Source organism: Glandiceps talaboti, chromosome 6, assembly GCF_964340395.1.
Source record: "Glandiceps talaboti chromosome 6, keGlaTala1.1, whole genome shotgun sequence".
NCBI classification, from domain to species: Eukaryota; Metazoa; Hemichordata; class Enteropneusta; family Spengelidae; genus Glandiceps; species Glandiceps talaboti.
The window spans coordinates 17,229,491-17,256,212 of record NC_135554.1 but is presented as its reverse complement, the minus strand read 5'-3'; the positions used below and the strand labels follow the sequence as shown (position 1 = coordinate 17,256,212).

The window sequence follows — 26,722 nt, the reverse complement described above, 5'->3', positions numbered from 1 at the left end:
CTCTCTCTCTGTATGTCTGTCTGTCTGTCTCTCTCTCTCTCTCTCTCTCTCTCTCTCTCTCTCTCTCTCTCTCTCTCTCTCTCTCTCTCTCTCTCTCTCTCTCTCTCTCTCTCTCATTTAAGACGTCGGTTATTGTACTTTGAAGAGAACACGCGGAAGTGTAGAAAGTCATTATTTATGGTCCCAAACCAAAGCACTACAGACCATGACAACAGCAAACATAAACACGACGTATGCCTGCAGAAATTATTGAACAAACTTAATGGTGGTAAACAAAAAGTACAATAATTTTTATACAGAACAAATTGTAGCACAATATTTTTTTGATACTATTCTTTTCTTATGTGTCGGGCCGAACAAATGCAATGTAAAACAGTGCTTATGCTACAATAATCCTGGAATGATTCTGATTTCAATTATTGCAACGTGAAGTGGTATCTGTTAGGTTGGCAAGATCTGACATCGTTTCTTGCAGACTGCATGACATGTTGTCTACCCGCAATTCAAGGGTTCTTTGTCAAATATATGTTGTATAATTTGTTAATACAATAATAGGCCTTTACCTTCAATTTATTGATCCAGTGTGCAACTGGTATTAGGCAGTCACAGTACGGCAACGCCTACAAGTACGGTACTCGGCTGGCACGGCTTTCTCCACGCACGTCATGTTAAATGATGGTTTACTGTTCCCTTCAGACGATCAATATGACATGGTTTGCACATGTTTGATCAGTCCCCCTGTTGTGTACTGAAACTCTTGAGTTTGAGGGCACTTAAGTTCACAAAATTACACTGAGATGTATACATGTACCACGTATGCATCCCATAAAAGAACGATTAATTAGATCGATACGTTTGAGGCACACAATACGTGTTAAAGTTCTCCAGTGCCGGACACACTTTCGGACGTCGATATTTCCAAATGTAATTCTCTGTTTGTTTTGTTTTATTTGTATGGAACTTATAGGTAAACACCAGTTTGATTTTTAGACAAAAAATATATAATTTATATCAAACTTTTTATTTTACATTTAGTGTTAGATCAAATCCTCATATTCTAGACATCATGCGATTTCCGTGGTGGCTGTATGTTATATACGCCTGTGGTCGGAATATAATGGGAGTAAAACAGCGACTCAAACTATCGCGGTATCGTGTATCTATTAAAAATACGAGATAGTATTGAGACCATTTAGTCATTGAACTTTGTGAAATTGCAACTATCGCCTAATGTTGGCCAAAGGTCACTAAGAGACAATGAAGTCGAGATTATGACGCTGCGTTGAACGAAATGGGGGAGAATTTCACAACACCATTGTCTGCATATAAGATTGCTACCTATTTTCTTCGACACATTCGATAGGAATGGTCAATACTATATTCAAACAGTTATTGAAATCGTTAGCACGTTTTCGTGTATTGGAACAACTTTTATGATAAATCACTTGTTTTGGCTATTTGCCATGATTGGCTCATTTGAAGGAAACTCAGTAAAAGATGACGTTGATATACGTACAACCGCTTTGCTAGACACCCTCCTTCATGCACAGGAATTTCGACGAGACGGCATGGTTGATTTAGTTAGGCGTTGCTGGCACAGCGTTGCCACTGTATATTGACAAGGCGATTGATCAAACGACACTATATATACACCGTTTTGTCAAGTGCCTTCAGACTGGGTGTTTATCTATCGGAGTTTGGGTATGATTCTAGACATGCTAATAGTCGATTTTCTGATCCAAGATGCATTGCGCGAGAGGACGTCGCTTATCTTATTTAGTCTTGTTTTGTCTTTATTACGTTTGAAATAACATTTTCATCAGCAAATGATGAAAAGATATGTTGACCTCTTTGATTATGAGTGATTTTATAGAACAAAGACTAAACATTATCAATGACAGAGAGGGGTTTTACAGGTGAACCCAGGTACCGTCAGGTGACAACCATCCCCCTGAATAGCGCGTGAAACCCCTCAACATGGCATTGTATGGAGAGACGCGCTATGCATTTTGGAACCGGCAACAGGTCCATGGCATTATTGACTTGAATCTCGCCCTTAAACTAACAAAGAAATTAATTTGTGTACATTAAAAAAATAGTCCGGTCATTCGCATTTAGTTTCAGTAATGTTATAGGAACATAATTCTTTCCCTTTTAAGTACACGAACACATTTGATATGTGACTTGAGTTGAACAATGCTAGCAGTTGTAGTCGATCTTGATATAATGTTTTCATGTTTATACTTATGTTGGATTGGTTTAAAACAATGATCAGTATGTTCAGATATGGTCATTTTGTTTTCCGGGTAATTTCACTATCGGAAATCTGCGATGTATCATGTCAACAAACGACAATAAGAACGACAACTTGTAAAGTACCTGTAAATGATACAGACAGACAGACAGACAGACAGACAGACGGACGGACGGACGGACGGACGGACGGACGGACAGACAGACAGACAGACAGACAGACGGACAGACAGACAGACAGACAGACAGACAGACAGACAGACAGACAGACAGACAGACAGACAGACAGACAGACAGACAGACAGACAGACAGACAGACATAGTGAGCAAGGAAGGCAGGCAGGCAGGCAGTTATAACCATTATACCCAACCCAACCCAACCCCCTCCTCCCCCTTCTGTATCCGCATACTGTGACAAACAACAAACATGTCGAGAACACCCTCTTTGACTATACATATATGTGCTGCCCTTTGGGGTGCGTTTTCTAGCCCTTTGGTCTAAACTGGGGCCTTTTTTTAGACCTCACTGAAAAGTCTAAAATGCGGTCCCCTCGACGTTATTTTCTTGTCTGTAATGCGATCCACGCCATTCCTTAACATGGAACTACTACGAATATATTTTGGTCTAAAATTTGATCTTCCAAACACCTGTAATAGTCTAAAATGGGGTATTGGTGTTTGGTAAAAAAAAAAAAGGAGCTGGCCACTAGAATGCGCCCAGGTCACACGTTATGCGTCGTACAATACCGCACTGTGATTTCTAGTGCCGTGAGTGCTTTGAAGTTAGCCCACAAGATTAGCCCAGCGACTTGGCTATCTGATTTAAAATGTCGTTCGCCAGAAAATGTCTAGCCAGTATGTTGGGTCAGATAGCCAAATATCTTGCTTACTTTGCAGTAAGCGTAGAAATAGAATATTCTAACGTAATCAAAAACCTGGTCAAAAGGTTCAAAGGGTACTAGGTCAAATCGACGAACTCATCTTGGATTGCATGCAAGGGCACAGTACAAAGTACGATGTATGGTATGCAGAACGACCTTGCTGAAAGACAGGTATGAGATCTTCGCGCAAGTTGACACCATAGCAGGGATGTGCATAAAATACACTTGCTGTGTGCTTTATAAGTATAACAAGTGAACAACTACCGTACAAGTCACCGTCGAGTAATTGCGTGTTCAAGGTTATTTTTGCCACCAAATAACTTGGAAACATCGGTGATTTTTGTAATTTTCGGTTCATCATGAACTGGTTATTGGTCATAAAATGGCCAACCTTTTTAACACATAAAATACAGGATTACGTTGATAACACTGAAACAACTTTTTTATTCACATATATTTACATTTATCATCGGCTGTTACATTTTTGGGGTAAAAGTGAATTAATAGTCTTGACATTGAATAGAAGATTGCTGAAAAACATCAGTATACTAGAGACACAATGGTTGGCGTAATATTGAGTCTGAGTAGCGAGTAAATATGGAGAACAACGTTAGACAAGTCACTACCCGGTGACTTTATTGCAATCAATATAATCACAAACTGTTCGAGAAAAAAAAGCAAAATTCCTCTACAGATTTGGAAACGAAAGCAGTTCAATTTCATTATCTCACCCCCACCCCCGTGGTACAGAACTTCGTAAAAACTGTTAGTCTTGCTTCTGGTGGCGCAAAACAAGATGATAGGAGTTTAAAAGTAGATAGCTGCTGTGAGATGTGGGCCCTCAAATCCCGCACGCACATTGGCCCCGGGGTGGAAGAATTTCATATAGATTATTGCTACTTGAACATATAAATAATTAACTAAATCACGTGATTAATATCTATAACGGCAATGTCAAGTCCGAGGAGGAGCTGGCTTAAGTACGGAGTCAGATATGTTTGGTCGTTATGACGCCGTGCTCAGTCTGAGATCCAATTGGTCTCAAAATTTGAAGTTGGCACAGGTAACAGTGTCAATAAATCAGCTCACCTTTCTCCTAACCTTCAAAGGCAACTTGTCAAATAATATCCGATCATTTTTTATACCTCACAGCTCAAGAATGACGACTTAGTCTGTCTCAAGAACTTGTCTTCCGGGGTCGTGATTATAATGAGATGTCGCGTCGTCGTTCACTAATTACATGTAGTACGCGTGTCAGTTAGTCACGTAGATGACCTTATCGCATGGGCCAGTGTGGGCTTATCAGTGAACGAGAGCCCATTGAATCTCATTTTTCGCAAGTTTGAGAGCACTTGGATCTCTGACTGAGAACGGAGTCATATCGACCAAATATATCTGACTCCGTGCTGAAGTCAGGACCGCCATGAACTACCTCATCCCCAGGTGATGAATGGGAGGCACCCAGTCAACCAACAATTAGATGCACCTATCTTTTACTGTTATGATGTTATTAAACTAATCTTGGAGATTTTAACCCTCTATATAAAGATAAATGACCAATTGTAGACGATTTGAAATTATTACCAGTATAGTAAACAAACTCTCAAACTCTCCCCCTACCAATGATACAACCATCAGATGTAATGACCTTTACTATAATATCGCCGACCTGTTCTAACAGTCTGCGTATGTGCGGTGATGAATAGTGGAAGGGTCAACGGCACATCTAGATCTTATGTAGTTGCTAATTACATTTTGTTGCTGTCTCGTAACGCTCGGAAGTTATTGCCCGACAGGGTTTGAATAGCCTTATATGTAAAACTGGTTTTAAGAATCACAAATCCTGCGGAGCTTCTAGGGGAGACGCTTAGGACCCACCCCGCCCCAATGAGAGGTGTACATATTCCCATCTCAAGACCCCCCTACCTTTTATTGTCTAGATGCTGTTAAACCTTTTTAAATGAATATTCGTACCCTGTGTTGTCGCTAAGTACATGTTGGTGCTGTCTTATAAAGTATTTGCGAGTCATAGTCAGTCCACTCTGAGTCAAGATGAAATACCTTGCATGTGAATATGATAACTGTGGGTAGGGAGGGTTATCATGCTTTACAAAATAAGTGATGGGGGGGTCAGCATGTGATCGGTTTTACAGAGAGAGAGAGAGAGAGGGAGAGAGAGAGGGGGAGAGAGAGAGAGAGAGAGAGAGAGAGAGAGAGAGAGAGAGAGAGAGAGCGAGAGAGAGAGAGAGAGAGAGAGAGGGGGGGTTCAGTGACTTTTCCTCGAACTGATGGACAAATTCACAGCCCCCCCCCCCCCTACCCGAGAAACTGACCGGTCCCTGATTTCGCCCTTTCATGATCGTAATATATATTCTAATTAGAATAGAATAGAATAGAATAGATGAGAATAGAATAGAATAGAATAGAATAGAATCTTAATTGCATCGGTTAAGAAAACTACATTTTTTCATTGGATTTTCTGTAATAAGTGTTTGGTGATAAAACAAACTAGACAATTATGTAAACTAGAATAATAATAATGTTTATACGAATTTCCTCTTGATAAGTGCTGATTTTATGAAAGTTGTCAGTGCCATAAGTATGTGTCTTTAAACAAAGATAAAAGAGTAATAAATTTTGTTTCATTGTCTAGTTCTTTGAAATTGCTTAGACCACTGATTGCACTTAGTCTGGTATACATTTGTTGTCTCTCAATGTTATAGTTGTTGCATCTTGGGATGAAGTGCAGGTGTTGCGTGATCTGTTATACAGTACAATGACCGTCTCTTGCAAAAATATGTCGGGTCACCCCATTAACAACAGGTGTCTTGACTTGTTATCTGAGTTGATAAATTGCGGTGTACTGTGAGTGAAATTGACGGTTACTCTGCCCTCAGATGCACGTACTTTATTGGTACGGTGACATTTGACGTGACATTTCAAATTTACTTGCTATGCCCTCATCCCTAGAATTTATTGTTCAGTCGGGGAAATTTGGGTGATCGTGCTTGTTTTCTTCATTTGGAAGAGAAAGATGACTGTTATCAGAGGCCCTTTGAAATCAACCGGGGAAAGAAAGAATGCGGGTGCCAACAAATTTTTTGAAATTGACATGAATAAAGTCTAAGAAAAAAAAGCAAATGCCCAGACTTCAGAGATATGTGACGGATAATAGCCATAGGCAAGGTACAAAACGGTTTATAGTGTAAGTCTCAGTACTTTTAGAAAAGATGTCCTGAATGAAATAGTTGATGTGTGAACTTAACGCAATTTCGGTAATTTTGATCTTCTTTTAATTTATTTTATTTCTATTTTTACTAGTTTTGTAAATATTGTATGTATTTTAGTCTTTCCAATTTCAGAGTGTCTGTAAATGGGGTAATCCTGTAGACATCTCAAATAGATAAATAAATTATACGTAACATCAAACTTTTCGTACGAGTCTATGGGACGATACAACACTTTCACACGTAGATACCAATGGAGTACTGACATAGTCGGCAACGTATGTAAGACGTTAGTCGGGATGCCAACTGTGGTTTCTAACCAAACCGTAACGATACTGTATATAGGAACTAGGCTAGTAAGACCCGGGTGTTAAGATTGTATTAGCCTCAGGGAGAGTCGCAAGCGAACCGAAGAAAATGGACATTCCCTACGTGCCGCTTTGAATTAGTCTAGTTCCTAACACAGTATCGTTACGATTTATACCTTTACTTTAGAAACCACAGTTGGCATCCTGAGACTACTTTGAATGAAAGTGACACGTGCACATTTACGTGTACCCTATACCCTCTGTACATACAGATTCAGGCTCTCAATTTATATATATTCAATGAGTTCAGCGTAATACATTTTACTGATGACGCCCCCGTGTATGTGTGGGCGTATGTGTGTGCGTGCGTGCTTCCAACTTTGCATTTATGGAACATTGGGAGTCTTTACTACGTACTCAAATTTGCCCTTCGAGACCAATTATAACAACTGGATATCTGCTGCTGTCACATTACCGATTCCCTTTTAGTCCACCCCGAATCCCTAATAGTAGGATTGTGATTTCGATTTGTTCCCTGCTTACTCTTAGATTCTACCTTCTTTAATAGTTATTTCGATGTCAAGTTATCAAATATCTACATCGTGATGTAAAGCACGATTCAACTAGCGTTCGATGAACCTGTATTAAAGAATTCCACCACTTTAAAAAAAAGCTGATAGGAAATAATCGCTTTCACCTTCTAAGCATGTACACTCTAACATCCAAACCAGTATCTCATATCTTTACGTCATCGTGACGTAGTACTATGTCATAGTGAGTCGTAAACGTAAACGTTGTATATTTAAAGTGCCAATTTTATGGACCGTTCAACACCATATGTATGTAAAGCGAAGGATATCCGAGCTGTAAATTTGTCAGTAGTAATTCACTTTCAGTTTGTAAAACTGTCTTCAGTAAATCACTGTCTTGGCAGTCACTTTCCTTGTATGGATTGACAAATCCAAACGTAGATTTAGGATCATAAAACAATGATTTATCTACTTTACTGGTGGGCATATGAATCGGTGCCATTAAAAGCGATTTCTTTATTGGATGTCTGTTAACGATTAAAAATGTTGGCGTAAAATGTTTTGGATAATGTAGTACTACTCTCCTATAATATTCCCACGGATATTTCCTTCTTGAATGATGTCAAGAACATAAACTGACTGACGTGCCGACCATTTCACAACGAAATGGATACACGTCACCCGGCATACTTCGAGTCTCTTTGGATATATTGATTGGTAATGCTACGTACAAACATGGAAGTATCACCCACGATCATATGAGTACTGATACTTCGATTGGTGACAGCAAGTTGGACGGATACTCTCCGTGATAATCTATACAACTCCGTACTACCTCAGTAATCCAAAGGCGCTTTTCACCAGTATAGAAAATTGTTACAAAAAATACCGTGTGATTACGTCCATCCTTAATTATTTTCATAAGAGTTGCTGAAAATAGTATTCTTTTTTAAAAAAATCGTTTGATTAAGACACTAGTTTATGGCAAGCCGTTCAGGCCAAAGGTGTCGTCATTCTTATTTAGCTATAGTATTTTATACTTTTCGGAGTGACAAACTAATTTCAACTTACCGTATGTGTAGTTTGTCGATGGAATTGACCTGAACGGCTTACCATACTAGTTGTATGATAGGTCTATGGCTTTACACATGGTGTACATAATCCAATCAATGGATCCCACTATATAAGGAATGATTCTACGTGTATCTAGATATATATAATATCGAATCGGTACATTTAATATCATATTTTATCATATATGTGCATTAATTTTAGAGATCGCATTATCATTGCTGAAATTAGAAAGGGCTACAGGAGAATAAATTTGAAATTCTTAATAACTGACACAATTTTTTTATATAACATGATATTTATTTAATTCAATCGATTGTATATCGAATTAGAGAAATACTAGTATTACAATGTACATTATCGTAAGTGTTGATTACCTTCTGATAAATAGTCATGAATATTCATTGTTCAACTGATACATAAGTATGTCTAAGTGAGATGCCGCAACAGTGGACCAGTAAGAGAACAATGGGAGTGAAATAGTATTTCAATTTGGTGTTAATTCTTGGTAATCGAGTGAAATTTAAGTGATGTCAAATCACGAAATGACTACCTAGTACCCAAAGTTTATGAAAATAGCTTTATTTCCTAGAAAAGCACCCCTTTAAATCAACCCTGGTTTATTCATGACAGCTCCGTCTACATCCGGGCCATTTGACGGTCAACCATAGAAACTTTGTTATGGATTTTTTTCATTCCACAGATCTACATCGTCTTTGTAATTCATGTCTACCTTAACCATACATTCAAGTAACTGATCAAAAATATAACTGATTAAATACTTTAGTAGTATATATTTGGACAACCTTATATCATGGTCTGAGGAATGTATGCACGATTTGCCCTCCCGGCCGGGACGCTTACGTATAGCCTAGGTTGTAAGGTATGCCATGACAGGGCGCCCTCACACATAGGTCAACCCCTCGGAGAGAGGAGGTCGACGATTGCGGAAAGACACATGTCTGACAGTCCAGTCTACGTATAGAAAGACACGAGAATTATCTATTGTTAAAGCTTAGATGAAAAACTACGTTGGTGTCCGAATGTGAGCGTGTCAAACCATTTAAACATGAATGTCTATGTAAATTTACAATAAACAACTGCCAACAAACACACACACACACCACATGCGTGCGCATTCACGCACGCACCCCAATATTCCACTTACATTCTCGAAAATCATAAATCTGTTCTTTTAGAAGAAGCCCGCTGAGCTTAGGCGGTAGCGTGGAACCCCTTAATAATCGGGTGCGTATATTTCTAAGTGGCGCGCGTTTTAAAAAGATGTCGGTAGCTTTACGATACGAAGGGGGGGGGGGGGGGTCGGTTACCCTAAAGAAGTACGGACGTTTGCCAATGTTTTTTTTGTTTTTACATGTAACATGGATTTGAACCTATCAGGGACAGGACAACATATTTTTGTCAATGAATTGCTAACTGTAATCTGCCACGTCTCTTCAGTATTTCTCAGTTACTAGGTTCGTGAAGTGTACTAATGAATTATTTGCAATTACGTCTGTGTTCAAACATAGATGTATTGGTATGGCGTGAGATGAGATAAATATACTCATTTTCTTGAAGTCATATAATTCTATCGCATAAAATATGCATCTTTATGCAATTTTGAAAATATATTGAATATTTTCCCTTTAAGGAAATATATAACGAACATTAAACTTTGGAACTTTTTTTTTACAGTGCCTTTTTACAAGTCACATCTTTTCTCCATATATCTCTAACCATCGCTTTGTTAATGTAAATGTCTTTTTAATCACTAAAACCAAGGCAAGAATCTAATATCCAAACATGCAACTCATAGTGACTTGTACGTAAATCAACATATTCTAGAGAATCAATAGGGTATTGTCATCATCTGGATGTACCGGGCAAATGCATAAAAACAAGAGGTTAGATTAATTCATCGCGTGTGGGCGATATTCGAGAACGCATGCCAAACCTGAAACGTACGTCTACCATTCAAATCATCGCGCGTACTAGCCTGCGTGAAAGCTCTTGTCGCTGTTTCCGCTTATGTAATGTCTCACCAACACCTGAATGTCTGTCATACTAGACTGGTTTGATCAAACACTCATTATACTGTGTGAATGTTTTAGTACTGAGTCAATATACTGGATAGTCATAGACCCTCCACCCAACTGGTGGAGGGTCTATGGGATAATATGCTGTGATTGGTGGCAAAAACATCTTGGTGGCGAGGACAGTTGCTGTCCAGACATCGGTAGGGGATGGTTACATAAGCGGATCGATGACTGGACCTTTCAGACTAGGGGTGTCCGTACGTACGTAATCAAAGCATAACAGTATGTCCATGATAAATTTACCCAGATTTACCCTCTCTGCCATTGGCCATATGTAATAACTCTTCAAAATCGTATTACTTTTATCACATGATAAAATCACAACTATGAATTTACCAAAGCACGATTTTGTTCACAAGAAAGTTTACCAAGGCTTTAGAAGGAAACTGTCAGAACCCCCCCCCCCCTCCCAAATATTATCACGCATGAGTTCGAGTGGCAATGTCTTTATTAATTCACATCATACAAATACACAGTGACTGGTATACCTAGTCCTCTACCAGTACAAAGGTCACAGGTCATAGCAAAGATCCTGCACACTCCAAATCAACGAAAAACTAATATATTTTAGATAAAAGATATTTTACACGTGGCAGTGTTTTTAGGGGAAAGAAGACAGTTTGTTGTGAAGAATGCTGAAACCAGACAGACAGACAGACAGACATAGAAACAGACAGAATTTAAAAAAAAAACTCATCACATTATGTGTATTTCATAGTTGACACTTATTTTTCACATAAAAGTCAGTATGACGGGTAGCATCATTTTGTTAAATGTAAATTGTGGTTAATAGGATATTATTTGTACACAGATTTCATCGTTGCCATTTATCACAATTTATCATTAATAGTCTGGTAAATTCAACTTTGCGTACACTTCTTTAAAAATGACTAAATCTTAAATTGTCCCAGAATCCACATGCCTGCCCCCCCCTCTTCCCCTCTCTGTCTGTCTGTCTGTCTGTCTGTCTGTCTGTCTGTCTGTCTGTCTGTCTGTCTGTCTGTCTGTCTGTCTGTCTGTCTGTCTGTCTCTCTCTCTCTCTCTCTCTCTCTCTCTCTCTCTCTCTCTCTCTCTCTCTCTCTCTCTCTCTCTCTCCATATGATCAACTCCATGTGTGCTTTTCAACACATACATCAACCTCAACTATTTGTGTTCTTCAACTGTACAAAAGACAACCTGGCTTCATCTTTTCTCAAGTTCTTCAATGAGTATGAGTTTCCTGGAGAGAAATAACACACGCTATGTTACACTGTGAATGTACACTACCGACACAGTTGCTGTATGTAAAAGAACAAACATACGCCTACTGTCCACTATGGTACAACTGGACATATACAGGCACAGTACAGTAGAAGATGGTGGTGTCTTCCTTTCCAGATGAAGAAATTGTATATATCAAATCAATAAGTAGAATTACATAAACATTTCAATCGCCAATTTGTGATGGATTACTACTGACATGTGCTGTTTGCAATTCGCCCAGCATGGGGTTGAAGCACATGTAACGCCTTGAGTAACGAGATTGACTATACGTAATGTATGAAGATAACGTAGTGTAAAATCGGTATACAGTCATCAGGAACTAGACTATCTGTTTACCTGTTGGGACATAAAAGAAATCTCCTGCCTGCAAGACCAGTTTTGTTTGATGTATCTGTACCCGTATCTTGCCTGCGTCTATTTTGAAAGCGACAGTGTCTGAACGCACATACTGTGTGGGTTTCTCCTGTAAGGGTCTCAGGACAAGATAACCCATGGCAAACTTGTCAGTTGTAAACGCTTTGGACACTGCTAAGGAATCATCATCTGTGGCTTCTTTCCCCGACGGCCCAAGGAATATCAGGTCTGACTCTGGTCTTATGCAATCTGTCAATAATACAATCAGATAATAAGAAGTGGGTTTTTAAGTTTAGGGTGACCCACTTTTTTTTTTGTTTCTTATTACTTTTCCATAGCAACTATTGGTTGGTTGGTCCATTTAAAAAAAAAAAGTAATAAAAAATCATCTTCTTCATGTTTCTGTGCCTCTCCTTTTTCTCCTCCCTATCTACTTTTTATTGGAACCTTAGTAACAGGTCCTTTCCCAGTTTCTCCACACAACAGGTATTGTGTCTCTTCGACAACCCTCCCCCCTACTAGAATAACTTCCGTCATGAAAGAAATGCTCTGTTCATGAACAAGTGAAGTCGCCACCACAATTTATTTGGGCAACAGCAGATATCCGTTCCCCTCAAGGGCCTGTTGATCACCTCAAAACAAATCTATTTCCTGAGGGCCTTGGCCCAAGGGAAATAGGTTGGTTTTGGGGTGATCAGGGGGTCCGAGGAGGAACTGATGTTTGCTGTCACCGTCATTGACAGTTAACATGTGTACACTATTTACCTATTTCCACTTCAGCATTGGTAAAGCTATCTATTATAGTAATCATGTGACCTTCATCTTCTTCATAAGAATCACCTTGTTCTTCATGAATGGATAGATTAGCTGGTTTCTTGACTACTTTCGCTATGTGTAGAGATAAACACTAGTCAATCAATATCTTCAATCATATAATCATGACTTTTTCTAGTTGTTGTACTTCAGTCTTGTTAATAAGTCATGATATAATTTTAACAAGCGACCTATCGGTCAGAATAGCTCCGCTGTTTTTTTTTTTAATTTAATTTTTTATTTTGGTGACATGTAGAAGTGGTTCAGGTCTTCAGCTCTTCACTATGCAGTTTTGTTTTAGCGATGCAATAAAGTGGTTAGTGGTTTCATATGATGACTCACTATAAAACACATTTTACACAGAAGTTGGTAATGTATTGTACTTTTATACCATAGTCACCATTTTATGACAAAAATCTACTGTTATGAAAAATTGCACAAAATCTTTTAATTCACAGTGTTTCTTGTGACCGGCGCCTGTCAGCAGACTCTGCCATTTTTTTCATCATTCCATTGTATTTAAACCTTGTACTTGACATTTCGCAATATTTATAATTCTCAACAAAATACCTCAACATGCCTCACTTCGCTCGTACTCAAAGCAGCCCCGCGCGGTATGATCACTGACACTGATGACATGATGAGAGAGAACCTTTTCGGATTTACATGTAAAACGGGGAAAGATACGCAAAACATAATGCAAAGTCTGAAGCCAAATTAAAGTTGTAATTATTTTCATTATTTTTACTTGCCAAATATTTGCATTTTGGAAAGGCAAGACACGTTCATGTCGTTTAACTTTACATGTGAACTGTCGGCCATAACTTCAACCGCATGCCTGGCATGCCCTTCCTTACGCAAGTTGTCTGAATTCTGGTTCACTGTCATTCCAAATTGCACGACAATATAGAATTAACCACAAGTTACATGTTATCTGAAAACATCACACTTTTATAGTGGGTCTGAAGTGTGATTTTAGTGAGTACCAAGAACGTCCTACTATGTTGATACTCAAGATACTTGCTGTGGAAAATCGCTCGGTCAAATGAGGTCACCTACAGCTTCTGGTCGAATCAGGATAGAGTATGCAAATGAGGATGTTGCGGACTGGCTGATTATGTAGAAGGGTGCAGAATTGGATTTGAAGTTTACAACCCTGTTTCGAACAAACGCTTGTCATTTGGGCGCCCAATGCGTAGAATTATGACTATAGCACATATTACATTGCTTGTTTGACGTCAATAGTGTCTTTTGAAAAGTGGCAGTTTACTTAAAGTCTCGTCGACTGATTTCCAATATGGCGTCGGTCATTATGCTCATTAACATATTCATTTTTTTTTCAAATTACAAAAAAAAAATCATAAAAAATAAAAATGAGGATGTGCTGACTTGAAATTAACAAATCTGAGTAAGCTACCCCCTGCGCATCAACACGCCAGATATCAAAGCAATCTAATAAGAGGTTTTCAAGGAGTTGATGAAAATGACATTTTATGAAAAAAAATCATAAAAAATTGAAAATGGCACAGATCAACTTGGCATGAACAAATCTGAATAGCCTCCCCCCAGGGAACATGCACACCAAATATCGAAGAATTCCGACTGTCACTTCCGGAGTAGATAGTAAAAATATAAAAGTTTGACGGACACCTATGATTCACTCTACTCTCTATACCTCAATACCCACCTATACCTAAAGCTACGCTTTCAGCTTTCGCTGACAGCGGAGCTAAAAACATACTCTGATTTTGTTATGGGTTGTTCCATATTAATAATTTGACATTGTCTTTGTGTTTTCTGCTGCCCCATCACTCACTACGCTCAAGAAAGTACTGCTGCAGAGAACACTGCAAGCATGAGTGTAAATACCCCCAAGTACGCCACACTTGCACTTGGGGTTCGCCACACTGGGGTTCTGTCATAGTATTACGCCATTAACTGTGCTAACAATGTCAGCAGATGACTTGTTAGTGTCATCAAAGGAATGCATCGACAATAACATTATAGTCAAAAAAGCTTAATTATTACCTTGGCAATGGAGCTTTTGGTTTACTAAGATTGACACAAACTAAAACTACTGTGGCAGCATGTTAATACAACAGTGATAAGCTACTGAATGGATGTTGGTTTAATTATACACGTAGTCTCAGGGAGGCATCACAGAGTTTTATTGACAGAGGGTTCCATCATCAACTTGCAGTATACTAATTTGGGACTTCCAATTGTTTACACTATCTTGATCACAGGGTGATAAGAATTGCTCAAACAGAAGAACCACTATCACTCACTTGTGTAATCTACCACATTGAAGAACAATAGATTTAGTTTGCACCTCTCTTTGAAAATCAGTCTCAATTACTAATGTTGTAAGGTTTTAGGTAAGCATTTTCACTTGAGTCAAAAAAAGCTTATAACCTCAGCCTATTACACTTGAAAAGGTCAGAAATGTTTCTCTGGTATTATCAAAAGTAGTAACGAACATCTATTACCTTTTTTGTATCCCCGACGTCTTTTTCTGTCAGCTTCTGTTTCTACTGGTGTCTGTATTTTGCAGATGGCGAATCCACCTGATTCACGTTTCTTATACACAAGCCTTTCATTCTCCCACCACTTCAAGTTGGACACCCTAGTTCTTTTGCTGCGACGTAACCCAGGTGTGCCTATCCGTGGCGAAACTGAAAGTAAAATAATATGGTTATGTACAGTCTAATATTCAAATCAAAATTTTACTTTAAACCATATCTTGCCATTTAATTTTTTCGGCAGATTTACGCTTAAAGTGGCTATATGGATGAGGATTGGGTATTTATTTTGGATTTTTTTATTTGCAAAGCTTAACATCCAACTGAAGTGTTACAATCACAAACTTTTCACACTGGATTATAGTGGATATGGATACTATAAATGATTGTGATGAGAAGGGAAAAAGCTTCAGTTGAATGTTAAGTGTCGTATAAAACAATTTTATCATGGCCTCCTACTTTAAAAATCAATGTGGCACAAGTATTTGGAACTCAATACATTGCAAAAAGCTAAAAAGTGTTTTAAAAGTTTGTTATCGTACGTACAATAACAAATATCTCAGAAGGAAAGAAATCAGAAGGTAACTTTGAACAATTTGGTTTATTGAATTTCAGCAATAAATGATAATTTTCACTCAGCTATGAGCTTGTGGAGTTGACATCTGACAATCAGTCATGCAAGTTTTTTCTAATCCTGCCATAGAGGGCATCATTTTTTATAAAAACTTTCACCAGATTGAAGAAATATAGGATTGAATAGGGTCATGAGAAATGCCCTTATCAATAGAATACGTTCAACTGCCACATTCTCAAAAAAAAAAAAAAAAACCTGCATTTTGTCTACATGCATTTTGAAAACAACATAATCAACTTACTTATTTTCGCTTTACGTGGTTTCCTTTTTTTAACAGTAGATGCATTTGAATGGTCAACAACCTCTTGGAAATAATGCGCTGGACTTCCACTTATGTAAGAAGTTTGATGATGTGTCTGCTCACTTGAGGTGCCTGATAGCTGTTTCTTGGTTTTTCTCACATTCTTTCCTTTCACTGCTGATACAGTCTCCATGTCAGATTGATTCATTGTTGTATCAGACTCAGTCCTATCATATCTGGATCGTGGTTTGTTTGTTCTCTTTGTGTTTGACCGTGAAGTTTTCTGTACTTGTGTTCCAGGTTTTGGTTTATCCTTCCTGCGTTGTTGAGATTTTGGTGTTCTTTCCTTAAGTGTCTGTCTAACTGAGGACTGGGAAGTCACGTTAGACCTGTATTTAAGATTCTCACTGTGCTCCTCATCTTGGTCAGAATCTGTGTTCACACTGTGCTCCTCAACTTGGTCAGAATCTGTAGTCACACTGTGCTCCTCAACTTGGTCAGAATTTGTAGTCACACTGTGCTCCTCAACTTGGTCTAAAACTATGTTCTCACTGTGCTCCTCAACTTGGTCAGATTCTGTGTTCTCACTGTGCTCCGCATCTTGGTCAGATTCTCTGTTCTCACTGTACTCCTCAACTTGGTCCATATTGGTGTCAGCATCCTCAACTTCATCAACATCCATTTCTGTTACTTCACTGTTCTCTTCACCAGAATCTAGATCTTCCATTAGTGTGGAGTAAAGCTCAGAGGGATCTGATATCAAAATAACAGAGAAATTAATCATCTCACAAAAGTACAACGCTTATAGAAATACTTCTACATGTATCAGTGTTTACATACTCAAAGTGTAGCTACAGAATCACTTTCAAACCATACTCAGCATCAGATTGGCTCTGTACTATCACTAAGTCAGGATAATTTCTGTAATTTCGTGGAACAAGAAAAATGCAAGAAAATCTCTTCGTCTTTGAATACATACCTGAAAGTTCTAATTTTGAATTCCAATGCTCTTGATTCTTCTGTTTTGACTTTCCAGAGCTTACTTTTGTTACACTAGTGTTAGCTGGAAATCTGCCCTGTCCTGCCTTCTTGTTCTTTTTGGTAACACTAGCATCTTTTTCTTGTAATTTGTTCCTTGGCTTGTATTTCTTCCCTTGTTCTTTTCGTCCCGATTTCCCTGTCATATTTTGTATATCTGATGTTTGTATTTCAGTTGCCAATGTTTTCTTGGTTCTCGTTGTCTTGTGGCTGATGACAGGTTCTACTTTGTGTAGAGATGTTCCTGGTGTGGTTTTCCAGAACTCATTAGGTGGCTGTATGTGTCTTCTACTGTGTCGCATCTGTGTGGACTGGGACTTCTCTTCCCCTGATGAAGTACATTAAAAACACACCATTAAAGTTGTATCATCAGTAAAGACAAATAATCAAAATTTATGACACAAAGAATATTTTGCTTACCATTTTGTTATATAATCTATGTAAACCTTAACAACTTCTTTTACCAAACTGTTATCACACTGTGATCAATTTTTCATTTTTACACTGAAGACAACTAAAATCAAAAACCAGACAAAATGGATTGATAAATTCCTTACTAGGAAATGATGTGCAAGAACCTGATACAAAATATTATTGTCCTGTGCTATTTTCTCAACCAAAATCATCTTTAAATTAGTTGATGGCAGTAATCAATACAAGTATACTAAAGGCAGAAATAAGTCTTACTGGACTTTTCCTTTAAGTTGATAGCAGTAATCAATACAAGTGTACTAAAGGCAGAAATAAGTCTGACTGGATTTTTCCTTTAAGTTGATAGCAGTAATCAATACAAGTGTAGTAAAGGCAGAAATAAGTCTGACTGGACTTTTCCTTTAGGTTGATAGCAGTAATCAATACAAGTGTACTAAAGGCAGAAATAAGTCTGACTGGACTTTTCCTTTAAGTTGATAGCAGTAATCAATACAAGTGTACTGAAGGCAGAAATAAGTCTGACTGGACTTTTCCTTTAGATTGATAGCACTTATCAAGTGTACTAATATGTCTGATTGAACTTTACCTTCAAATGCATGTTAATTACGAAAAGTTGACATTGGCATTGACAAAACAAAATTTACAAATTAACTCACCATAAGGTTCATTATCATTACTTTCTTCAGAATATTTATTGAATTCTTCATCAGCATGAGATGGTATACCAGTACTTGTATCATTTATTTCCCTCTCATCTCCAGCATACATGGATTCCATTTCACTTGTATCATCAACCACAACTGCAGACCTCCTCGCCGTTTTTGAACGTTTTTGACCTTGTTTTCTTTTCTGACTATGAACTTCACTTCCTATCGTCTTCACAACCTTCCTCTGTCGGACTGTTTTTCCACTTTCATTACCGATGTCACTCACATTTAAGTATGAGCTATCCTTGGAAAGTTTTCGTTTTCGAGATGGCTTAGTTTTTGTTTGTGATACATACGATTGTCTCTTTGAAGTTGTACCTGGTGAATCTGTAGTTTCTGTATGGATTACTGATGTACGTTTCTTTGCTTGTTTCTGCTTTCTGATGGTAGACTTGTCTTGGTGATTCACGTCAACATCACTCATTATCTCGTCTTCCCCTCCATCAGCATCAGGTAGGTGAGTCCTTTTCAGTCCAGATGTCCATTTTGACATTGGACTTCTTTTGCTGGTCTTTTTCTTTTTTAAACTTTCTTTCTGTCTGTTATCAATTTCCTCCTCATCTGCAGAATAACTAGTTTTCTTTCGTCTTGACTTTGCCAGAATCGCCTGTTTCTGATATCTAGTATTTGATTTACTACTGTTTTTCTTCCCCCATTGTCTCCCCATCTCATTGTCATCATCTTCATCTTCAGATACAGCATTTTGTGATTTGAGCTGTTCATCTAAGTTAGGCTTACTACGTTTCTGTGTAATACTTGATCTTCCCTGTCTGCCTTTTTTCTGACCACTTGTTATCTCTTTCCTTACAACCTCTTCTTCTTCTTCTTCAGATGTGTCGCCAGAGAAAATAGAAATTCTAGAAGTTCTCTTTTTATCTTTGCTCTCTTTACTACCACTTTTTCCACCCTGTTTCCTAGCAACTGTCTCCTCCTCCCCATCTACATCAGACATATATTCAGGCATAATACTACCAGTACTTTTCTGTTCCCGCCTTGGCTTCAAAACAGACTGCGCGTTGCCTTTAAATCCCCTGCTCCTTTTCAACTCTTCTTGTTGCCTAGCAACTGCATTTTCCTCATCCTCATATGATTCATCTTCAGACTGAACAGAATCATCCTTAATCCTACCTTCGTCCTTCTCTGCTTGTTTCTTAGCAACTGCCAATTTCTTCACATCACTTCTCTTCCCATCTATCTTCTTTTTTTCTGACTGCTGGGGTCTCCTAGACTTGTTTCGGGACTCAGAGTCATCGCTATCATAATTTTCATTCGTTGAACGATTATTCTTTCTTTCTTCCCATTTCTTTTGTTTTACGCCATTTTGCGTTGACCTTGAATTGGCCTTTGACCTTACACTTCTTGCTACTCTCTTTTCTTCATCAACAATAACCAGACCCAGTGAATCATCAGTCGAATTGATCAATTCATGGTCCTCTGTTCTGTGTAGTGATTTCGGTGATGGTTTGATGCTTAGAAAACCATTTCCGACATCTCTTTCTTCCAAATCAACCTCTGCTAAAAAGGACTGTGTTGTTCTCGCTGTCTTTGATTTCTTTGCAGAGCTTTGTGATTCTGTTCCTTGTAAAGTAAAGGTAGTATCTAACGATGTAACAGGCTGTATAACATCACCCCTTTCTCTACTCTCTGTCTCCCTGTCCGTTTGTGAACTGAACAGGGAAGAAAAAGAAAACACAGATATTACGAAAAAAAACATATCTGGATTCTGTATACACCTAAACTGATTTCTGCCATGTATGATTTTAGAACTGGGACAACTGGGAAGTTGAAATCTGGACAGCGATAAATGTTATTTATATCTCTTGAATGGCTAACCATACAAACAGTTCTGTCACGTACACAACGATGCGTCTGGAAGTGGGTCTGCCTATGTGTCAGTGTGTGCACCTGTGTGTATGTGTCTGGAAGTGTGTGTGTGTGTGTGTGTGTGTGTGTGTGTGTGTGTGTGTGTGTGTGTGTGTGTGTGTGTAACTCACAGAATATGGCCTTGGCTGAACAAAGAGTAATGTATATTTTGACAATTGAACATACACACTTGCATTAACACACACAAAAAAAATGTTTCCACCAGTACAGTGAACAAGCTAAAATAGACACTTACAACTGAGGGGCAACTTCTACACTTTCTTCGTAAGTGTCTTCCACAGGATGCTGTTCTTCTTCAATATCAGAATCTTCTGTTGACAACACCTTTGAAAATGTAAGTCTGTGAAAAAAATATAAACAATATTTAAAGTAGAAGATCACAAATAGAGAACTGGATATGTTGCAATACACATGTACATTTGTATATCTGGATTGTGCCTCCAAGAAGTTGACTTATGATTGGGTGATCTGCATATAAGTAGTTTTGACACTTCTGACCTGGACCAGCTAAATTACTAGTACACATATGCTGAGTTGTCGCCACTAGACAACATTGGAGATTAAATACACATGAAATGATGTCGGCTTGGTGTTTCACTCATGTATCATGACATTTTTTAACACACTCAACTTCTACTGCAAAAGAAACAATTACATAGTTGCTGTGCACAATGGGGATGTAGAAGTACATGTAGTAAAGTTCATATGTTTGATTGTTAGTTAGAAAATAAACAATTGAAGCCATTAAAATCATCAAGTCCATCTGTAATGTTTTCATTAGAAGCCTGTTTTTACGGTACTATGAAAGAATAGCAATGTTTATCTATGTTCAATGTAACTGGGCAAAGGATCCTGCTGTGTTTGTTGTGTCTCTGTTATTTTTAGTCTAGAGTTCCAATATCTCTACATTTGTGTCAAAAAATGCAATGTTCCATGAGTGAAACACCAAGCCAACATCATTTTAGCTGTAATGTCCCATGAGTGAAACACCAAACTCCCAATCAAATACTTTACTTTTTTGTGACAATGGTGGCTACAAACTACAATGCGCCTCTGATACGCAAGAAATCATCTTGGGTGAACCATTGGCCAGTCTTTACAGGCAAAATTAGGTGACAGCCACCACAAATATTACATGACCATTCACCTAGTGTAGAATGTACAATACCTTCTTTTCAGGTTGACATCAGCAAGTGCTGATTCACTCTCTTGAGATGAGTTCACTTTAATAATGGATCCAGTTATGTCTGCCAAATTGTTGCTTCTATGGTCAACTTGAACTTCAGCTGCCTTCTTTAGAGTATGTGTGTTTTCACTCTCTGGTCCACTACTATCAAAGATAGGTGTACCACTTTTTGGTGCTGCTGGTGAAAATGACGGCATACGTCTTGGAGGTGAACTCAGCTGCAAAGATACAACAGTAGCAGTGTTTAGTTAACACTGATAAATAGGTATAGAGTCTAGAGATGTGACAGAATCCTATAATGCGAGAGTGTCAACGAACATTACTCAGGGTATTTGCTTGAATGTTTGCTGTGTCCTCTGCAGTTGTTCAATCGTGAAAGTGCAGCTGAAAACATCATCAGTTTGAGTACAAAAATGCCTACACTGGTACTCACACATCATGATGAGGTGCTGCTATCAATACACATATTCATCTGAAACAGCAAATTTGATGAAAAAAATACAACTGTGGGTCATACGACACAATACAATACATACATACAATATGGAACGTTCACATGTTCATTTGAATACCAATATGCAATAATGTATTTTGGTATGGCAATGTTATAAACATATCATACCAATTAGAGTATACATACCCACCAATGCAAGTAATCACTGGTCCATATATATATAATAATTGCAATCACTGCATTTCACTTTAGCGCGCACAGCAGCTCAATAACTGGTACGCATGCACGTCCTAAATACTATGCAATGTTTTTTTGGTGGTTTACCTAAGGATGCAGTGTGGCGCAATGACTATGCATGTGTGTTCTATATACTATGTACATTCTCCATGAGGAGGGCGCTATCTACAATATCATCGTGAGGAAGCCGGTCACAAATAAAATCTACCCTGCACAAGCTTATGGGCTTTGCCTAGTTATGATATTAAGTTTAACATAATTGGATTATTTTCCTACCTTGCGTTTTTTCACGGTTGTTGACTTTTTTGTATCTTCTTTGAAGTCATAGCCATTTTCCTTGTCCGATACACTGCTAACAGACAAATCATCCTCACTTACTATATAGCATCGAAAAAGATATAAAATTATCAAATTACTTTGGATCTGCTGAGTAAAGAAGGAAATGATTCAAATGAAGTGAATGTTTGTATGTATGCCTGTGAGATTCTAGTAGTGATTTTGATGACAATCCCGTCAATGGTAAAAGTTGATATTTGGTTCAAAAATGGTACAAAACATTTAAAGTTTATGTTTCCTGTCTACATTCAAAGCTATCAGAGGCTTATCTATAGAGAAACTATGGCTGCTGAATACCTCACAATGTAATTTCATAATTTGTGGATTTTGTATTTTTACCTGTGCTGTCTGACCAATAGTCATCAAAGATTTCAAAGCCCTCGCTGTCTTTCCTTGCATTCACATTGAGTGGAACGCCTGTACGTCTATCAGGAAGGAAAACATATCAGTTATTTAAAATTTAAACAATCATGATTAATGTTGGGTTTTTTTAGTTACAAATTTATGTATACATGTTACGTACCGTATATGATGTATTAAATTAGGAACTGACGAAAAAAGAATAATTTGGTAGTAAATCTTCACCCTGTTTCATGAGAATAAAAAATCTGACCACAGACATCTCAGCCACATGTTTGTATTTGTATCTAATTATAGTACGGGTTTAAGCCTGGGGGAATGCCACTCCAGGAAATGAAGTCATTTTCATAAACTATGGATTCTGGAGTTATTTCAGGATTTTACATCACTTACAATTACTTGCAATCTTAAAAAAGCATCAAGTTGATCTTGTGCCTTTATAGAGTATATTTGCTGTGGGCCAATGAATCATGGTAGTCAGCAGAAATTATGTTTGTAAAGCCAGGCATACACTAAGAGGAATCAGATGAGCAAAATTTTACTTGTGGCAATTTCCTTGCACTGATATCTCTCATGTGTGGGCAACTTTTAATGGTCATTTATGGCCATGAGCCAAATATCTATCATATTCTACTCATGGCTTTTCTCTTATGAGCACATGCGTGGCGATGACGTAAGTACAACATTTTTGTCCCAGTCTAAAACACAGGTGAGTAATTTCTCAGTCAATAACTATGGTATTTTCATGATTTTAGAAGACAAACATGCCGATCTTAGGCCAAATTCAAAGACACTGTATCAGGGTATTTTTCAAATGGCAATTTCAGAATTCAACTGCTATTTTATAAAGTACATGTACTCAGAAACTGACTTACTTGATCTCCTTTTGCCTCACACAAATGTACACTTACACTTAACAATACTCAGTCACACATTAAGGTAAATATGGTATTTCTTTACAATCTTACCTTCCCACATTCCTTTTCCCAGCAAAAGGAAAAATAAATCCTTTTTGAACTTCACTTTGTACCTTGGTTGAAAAGAATATAAAAATATTAAATCAGCATGGTTTCTTGTACTGTTATTGTTGCAGATTTTAAGCATGTTCTCTGAACTTCTCGGGAGACTGACACCTTCAATTTGCCACTAATAAAATTTCAACAGAAAGTGAAATGAATGTATATAATCACTGAGTTCGAAATCAAGATGGTAATTACCCTGATTAACTTAGTTAGGGGAAACTTGACGAATGATGGGTGATCCTGGGGAGAGTGACCATACAATTTGTCAGGAGACTCACAAGCATAGGAACACCATTTGTTACACAATTGCACACAGCGAGGTACATTAACTTTTTCATTTAGTAGTCCCAGTGGGCTACAAATTTCAGAAAGTGTACTAACCCAAGGATGGTGACCAATAGTCCTATAATATTCCTGAAGTGAAAACAGAGTTCCTCTAATGGAAATGTGTGTGCTATTAAAATATTTTCATGTCTGTAAATCTTCCATACTTTAAAATCATCGCATAATTAGTGGTAGACTGAGTAGGTTACTGGCTGCAAATTGAGGTAGCCTCATGACAAAAATTGGTAGTCTGTGGACACAGGACTATCGTTAATTTCGAGCCCTGACAGGTCATATTGTTTTCTCCTTAGGATAGTCATGTAGCATGGGAGTCTTTTCATTGATTTGCTTTGACTGTGGAAAGAATACTACAGTGGCAACCAAGCTTTTGGTTTACAAAGATCAACTGTTGACAGTGTTGTTGTTCGATGCAGTAGATTACACAAGTGGGTAATAGTGGTGCTTCTGTTGTATGGATATACAAAATGTAAACACCCTGTGATCAAGATAGTGTGTAAACACTGGAAGTCCCCAAAATGTGCACTGCGAGATCATGGAAGTCATCAAAAACGCTACTCTACCGTGCAATAATTAAACCAACATTTGACGTCGTAGCATTGTCTTTCTACCTCCATGACAACAGCAACTAAATTCAACACAAAGCTTTTGTCTAGTTCCTTGTACAGGACAGTGTAAATTTGTACACAATAAATTGAGACATACAAACTGAGAGCCCAGTAACTAACAGGGGGTGACCGACCAATGTGATATAAAAGTACATGTACAGTTTGTATTCTTGACCTACATGTAGCTTCTCCAAGTTGTGAGATGGAGGAGCAAGGTAATATTCTAAGACTAGAATATAATACAGTAGTGTACTTCACTGCATTGTAGGGTGTGTAGCCCATAGATGTGCCATGGTACGTGGTGTTACTATCTCAGAAGCTCTCCACACACAGCCAGATAGTAACACCAACCTCTGGTCATTTCTCTGGGTAGGATGCGATGATCAAGTGAAAGCCCATAGTCACTTGTTTCCAAGATATGTTTCAGAATACACCAAAATATCGATATCATAATACTGACATATTTGGCCGAGTGACAGTCACGTTGGGTGGATAACGTTTGTCACGGCTCATCATACATGTGTCACTTGTAAGTCGTGGCTCTTTTTATAGCCTGCAGTCAATGTGATTGGATAATCAACTTGTTTATGAAGACAGAAGAGAGACGCTATCGGTTCTATCGGAATCTCTCCCCTGTATATATCCGCGGTGTGTGGCCTTACGCGATCCTAGAAACCCGTGTTATTTTACCCTTTCATATATTATCGGCCAAATATGTCAGTATTATCGTATTCTGAAACATATCTCGAGAAACAACTGTCTCAGTGTCTGTGCTTGTGAGAGCCAAAGTTGGAGGACCACAAAGACTTGCATACAATACGATATGAAAGCCTGTGTTTACGAATGCTGTTGATACAACAAAACGTCGTCCCTACCTTTTTTTTACTTGTCATCTCGTAAAGTATTTGTTCCTGACTGATACATGAACATCACATTCTGTTATTGATCAGGACCAATACACAATACAGATCAAACCAACGACTGTTCAAATCGTCCGCCTATGAAGATCTACCCTCGCTTTCACGCATCCTCGTTCGCCTTATCGAAGTACACATAAATTATGATATGACATCATCATGATCAAGTATCTGTATTATAAATTTCATTTCTTGAACTGTATGTCTAACTTAGAAGAATTCTTGACATTGCCGAAGAATTTATAATTATGTTGGATGGTTTACTTGCAAAATTTTACACAAAAATGACTATGAAAGAGGGCATAGGTCATAGCCTCCCTTTCGTCCTGCAAGGGTCACCCGCCAATTTTGACAACACTGGAAAACGGGAAGAGTTTGTGTATTTCCTGAGACCTCGATAAATTCAGGTAAAATGTTTGTTTTTTTATCCAGACAAAAAATGCTTATTTTATAGCTTACTTAGTGAAATTAACTCCCGTGCTGCTTCCCTGGGTTGCTTTGGCATCGGCGCGGTCAAGTCCGATCATAGTGAGTGAGATGTAAATTTGTTGCTCAGAAACAGAATACATAACATATGTGAGGAGTGTCTCCTTTATAGGTACGTAATGACAAGAGACACATGAGAGAAGATTGTAGAACAGTGGACTAACTGTACAACATCAACTCGATTTGGATGGACATAGTCCTACTTGCATAAGGACAGGACAACTTCCAGAACTAGGATGGACAATGATGTAGTCTGTTACAATGTACATGTTCCAGTTATTTCAACCATGGATGTATTAGTCTCACTAATACATCCATGTTTCAACTTATTAACATTCTTGTAACTTAACTCTTCCATTTGTAATCAAGCATCTATATTCCTATAAATTTCACTCACTTGTTGGACGTCAGCATACAAAAATGTACCAGGTACGTTTTTGTAACAAATGCTAAATTTGGTTTCAATCTGCAGTTTACAAGGTATGTTCAAAAGTATATTAATCACTGATTCACAGCC

General features: G+C 38.0%; 1 protein-coding gene across 1 annotated transcript; it reads right to left on the bottom strand.

The window, feature by feature from the left end:
- Nucleotides 1-11,452: 11,452 nt before the first annotated feature.
- Nucleotides 11,453-23,516, bottom strand: LOC144436915 (uncharacterized). The gene is made up of 12 exons (XM_078125780.1): nt 23,512-23,516; nt 22,810-22,895; nt 22,411-22,511; nt 21,426-21,661; nt 20,493-20,597; nt 18,323-20,040; nt 17,176-17,562; nt 16,197-16,949; nt 15,289-15,474; nt 12,752-12,874; nt 11,969-12,235; nt 11,453-11,588 (listed from the first exon to the last, which is right to left on the bottom strand). The coding sequence occupies exons 1-12, from the start codon at nt 23,514-23,516 to the stop codon at nt 11,509-11,511; spliced, it is 4,047 nt and encodes a 1,348-aa protein (XP_077981906.1). The 3' UTR covers nt 11,453-11,508.
- Nucleotides 23,517-26,722: the final 3,206 nt, after the last annotated feature.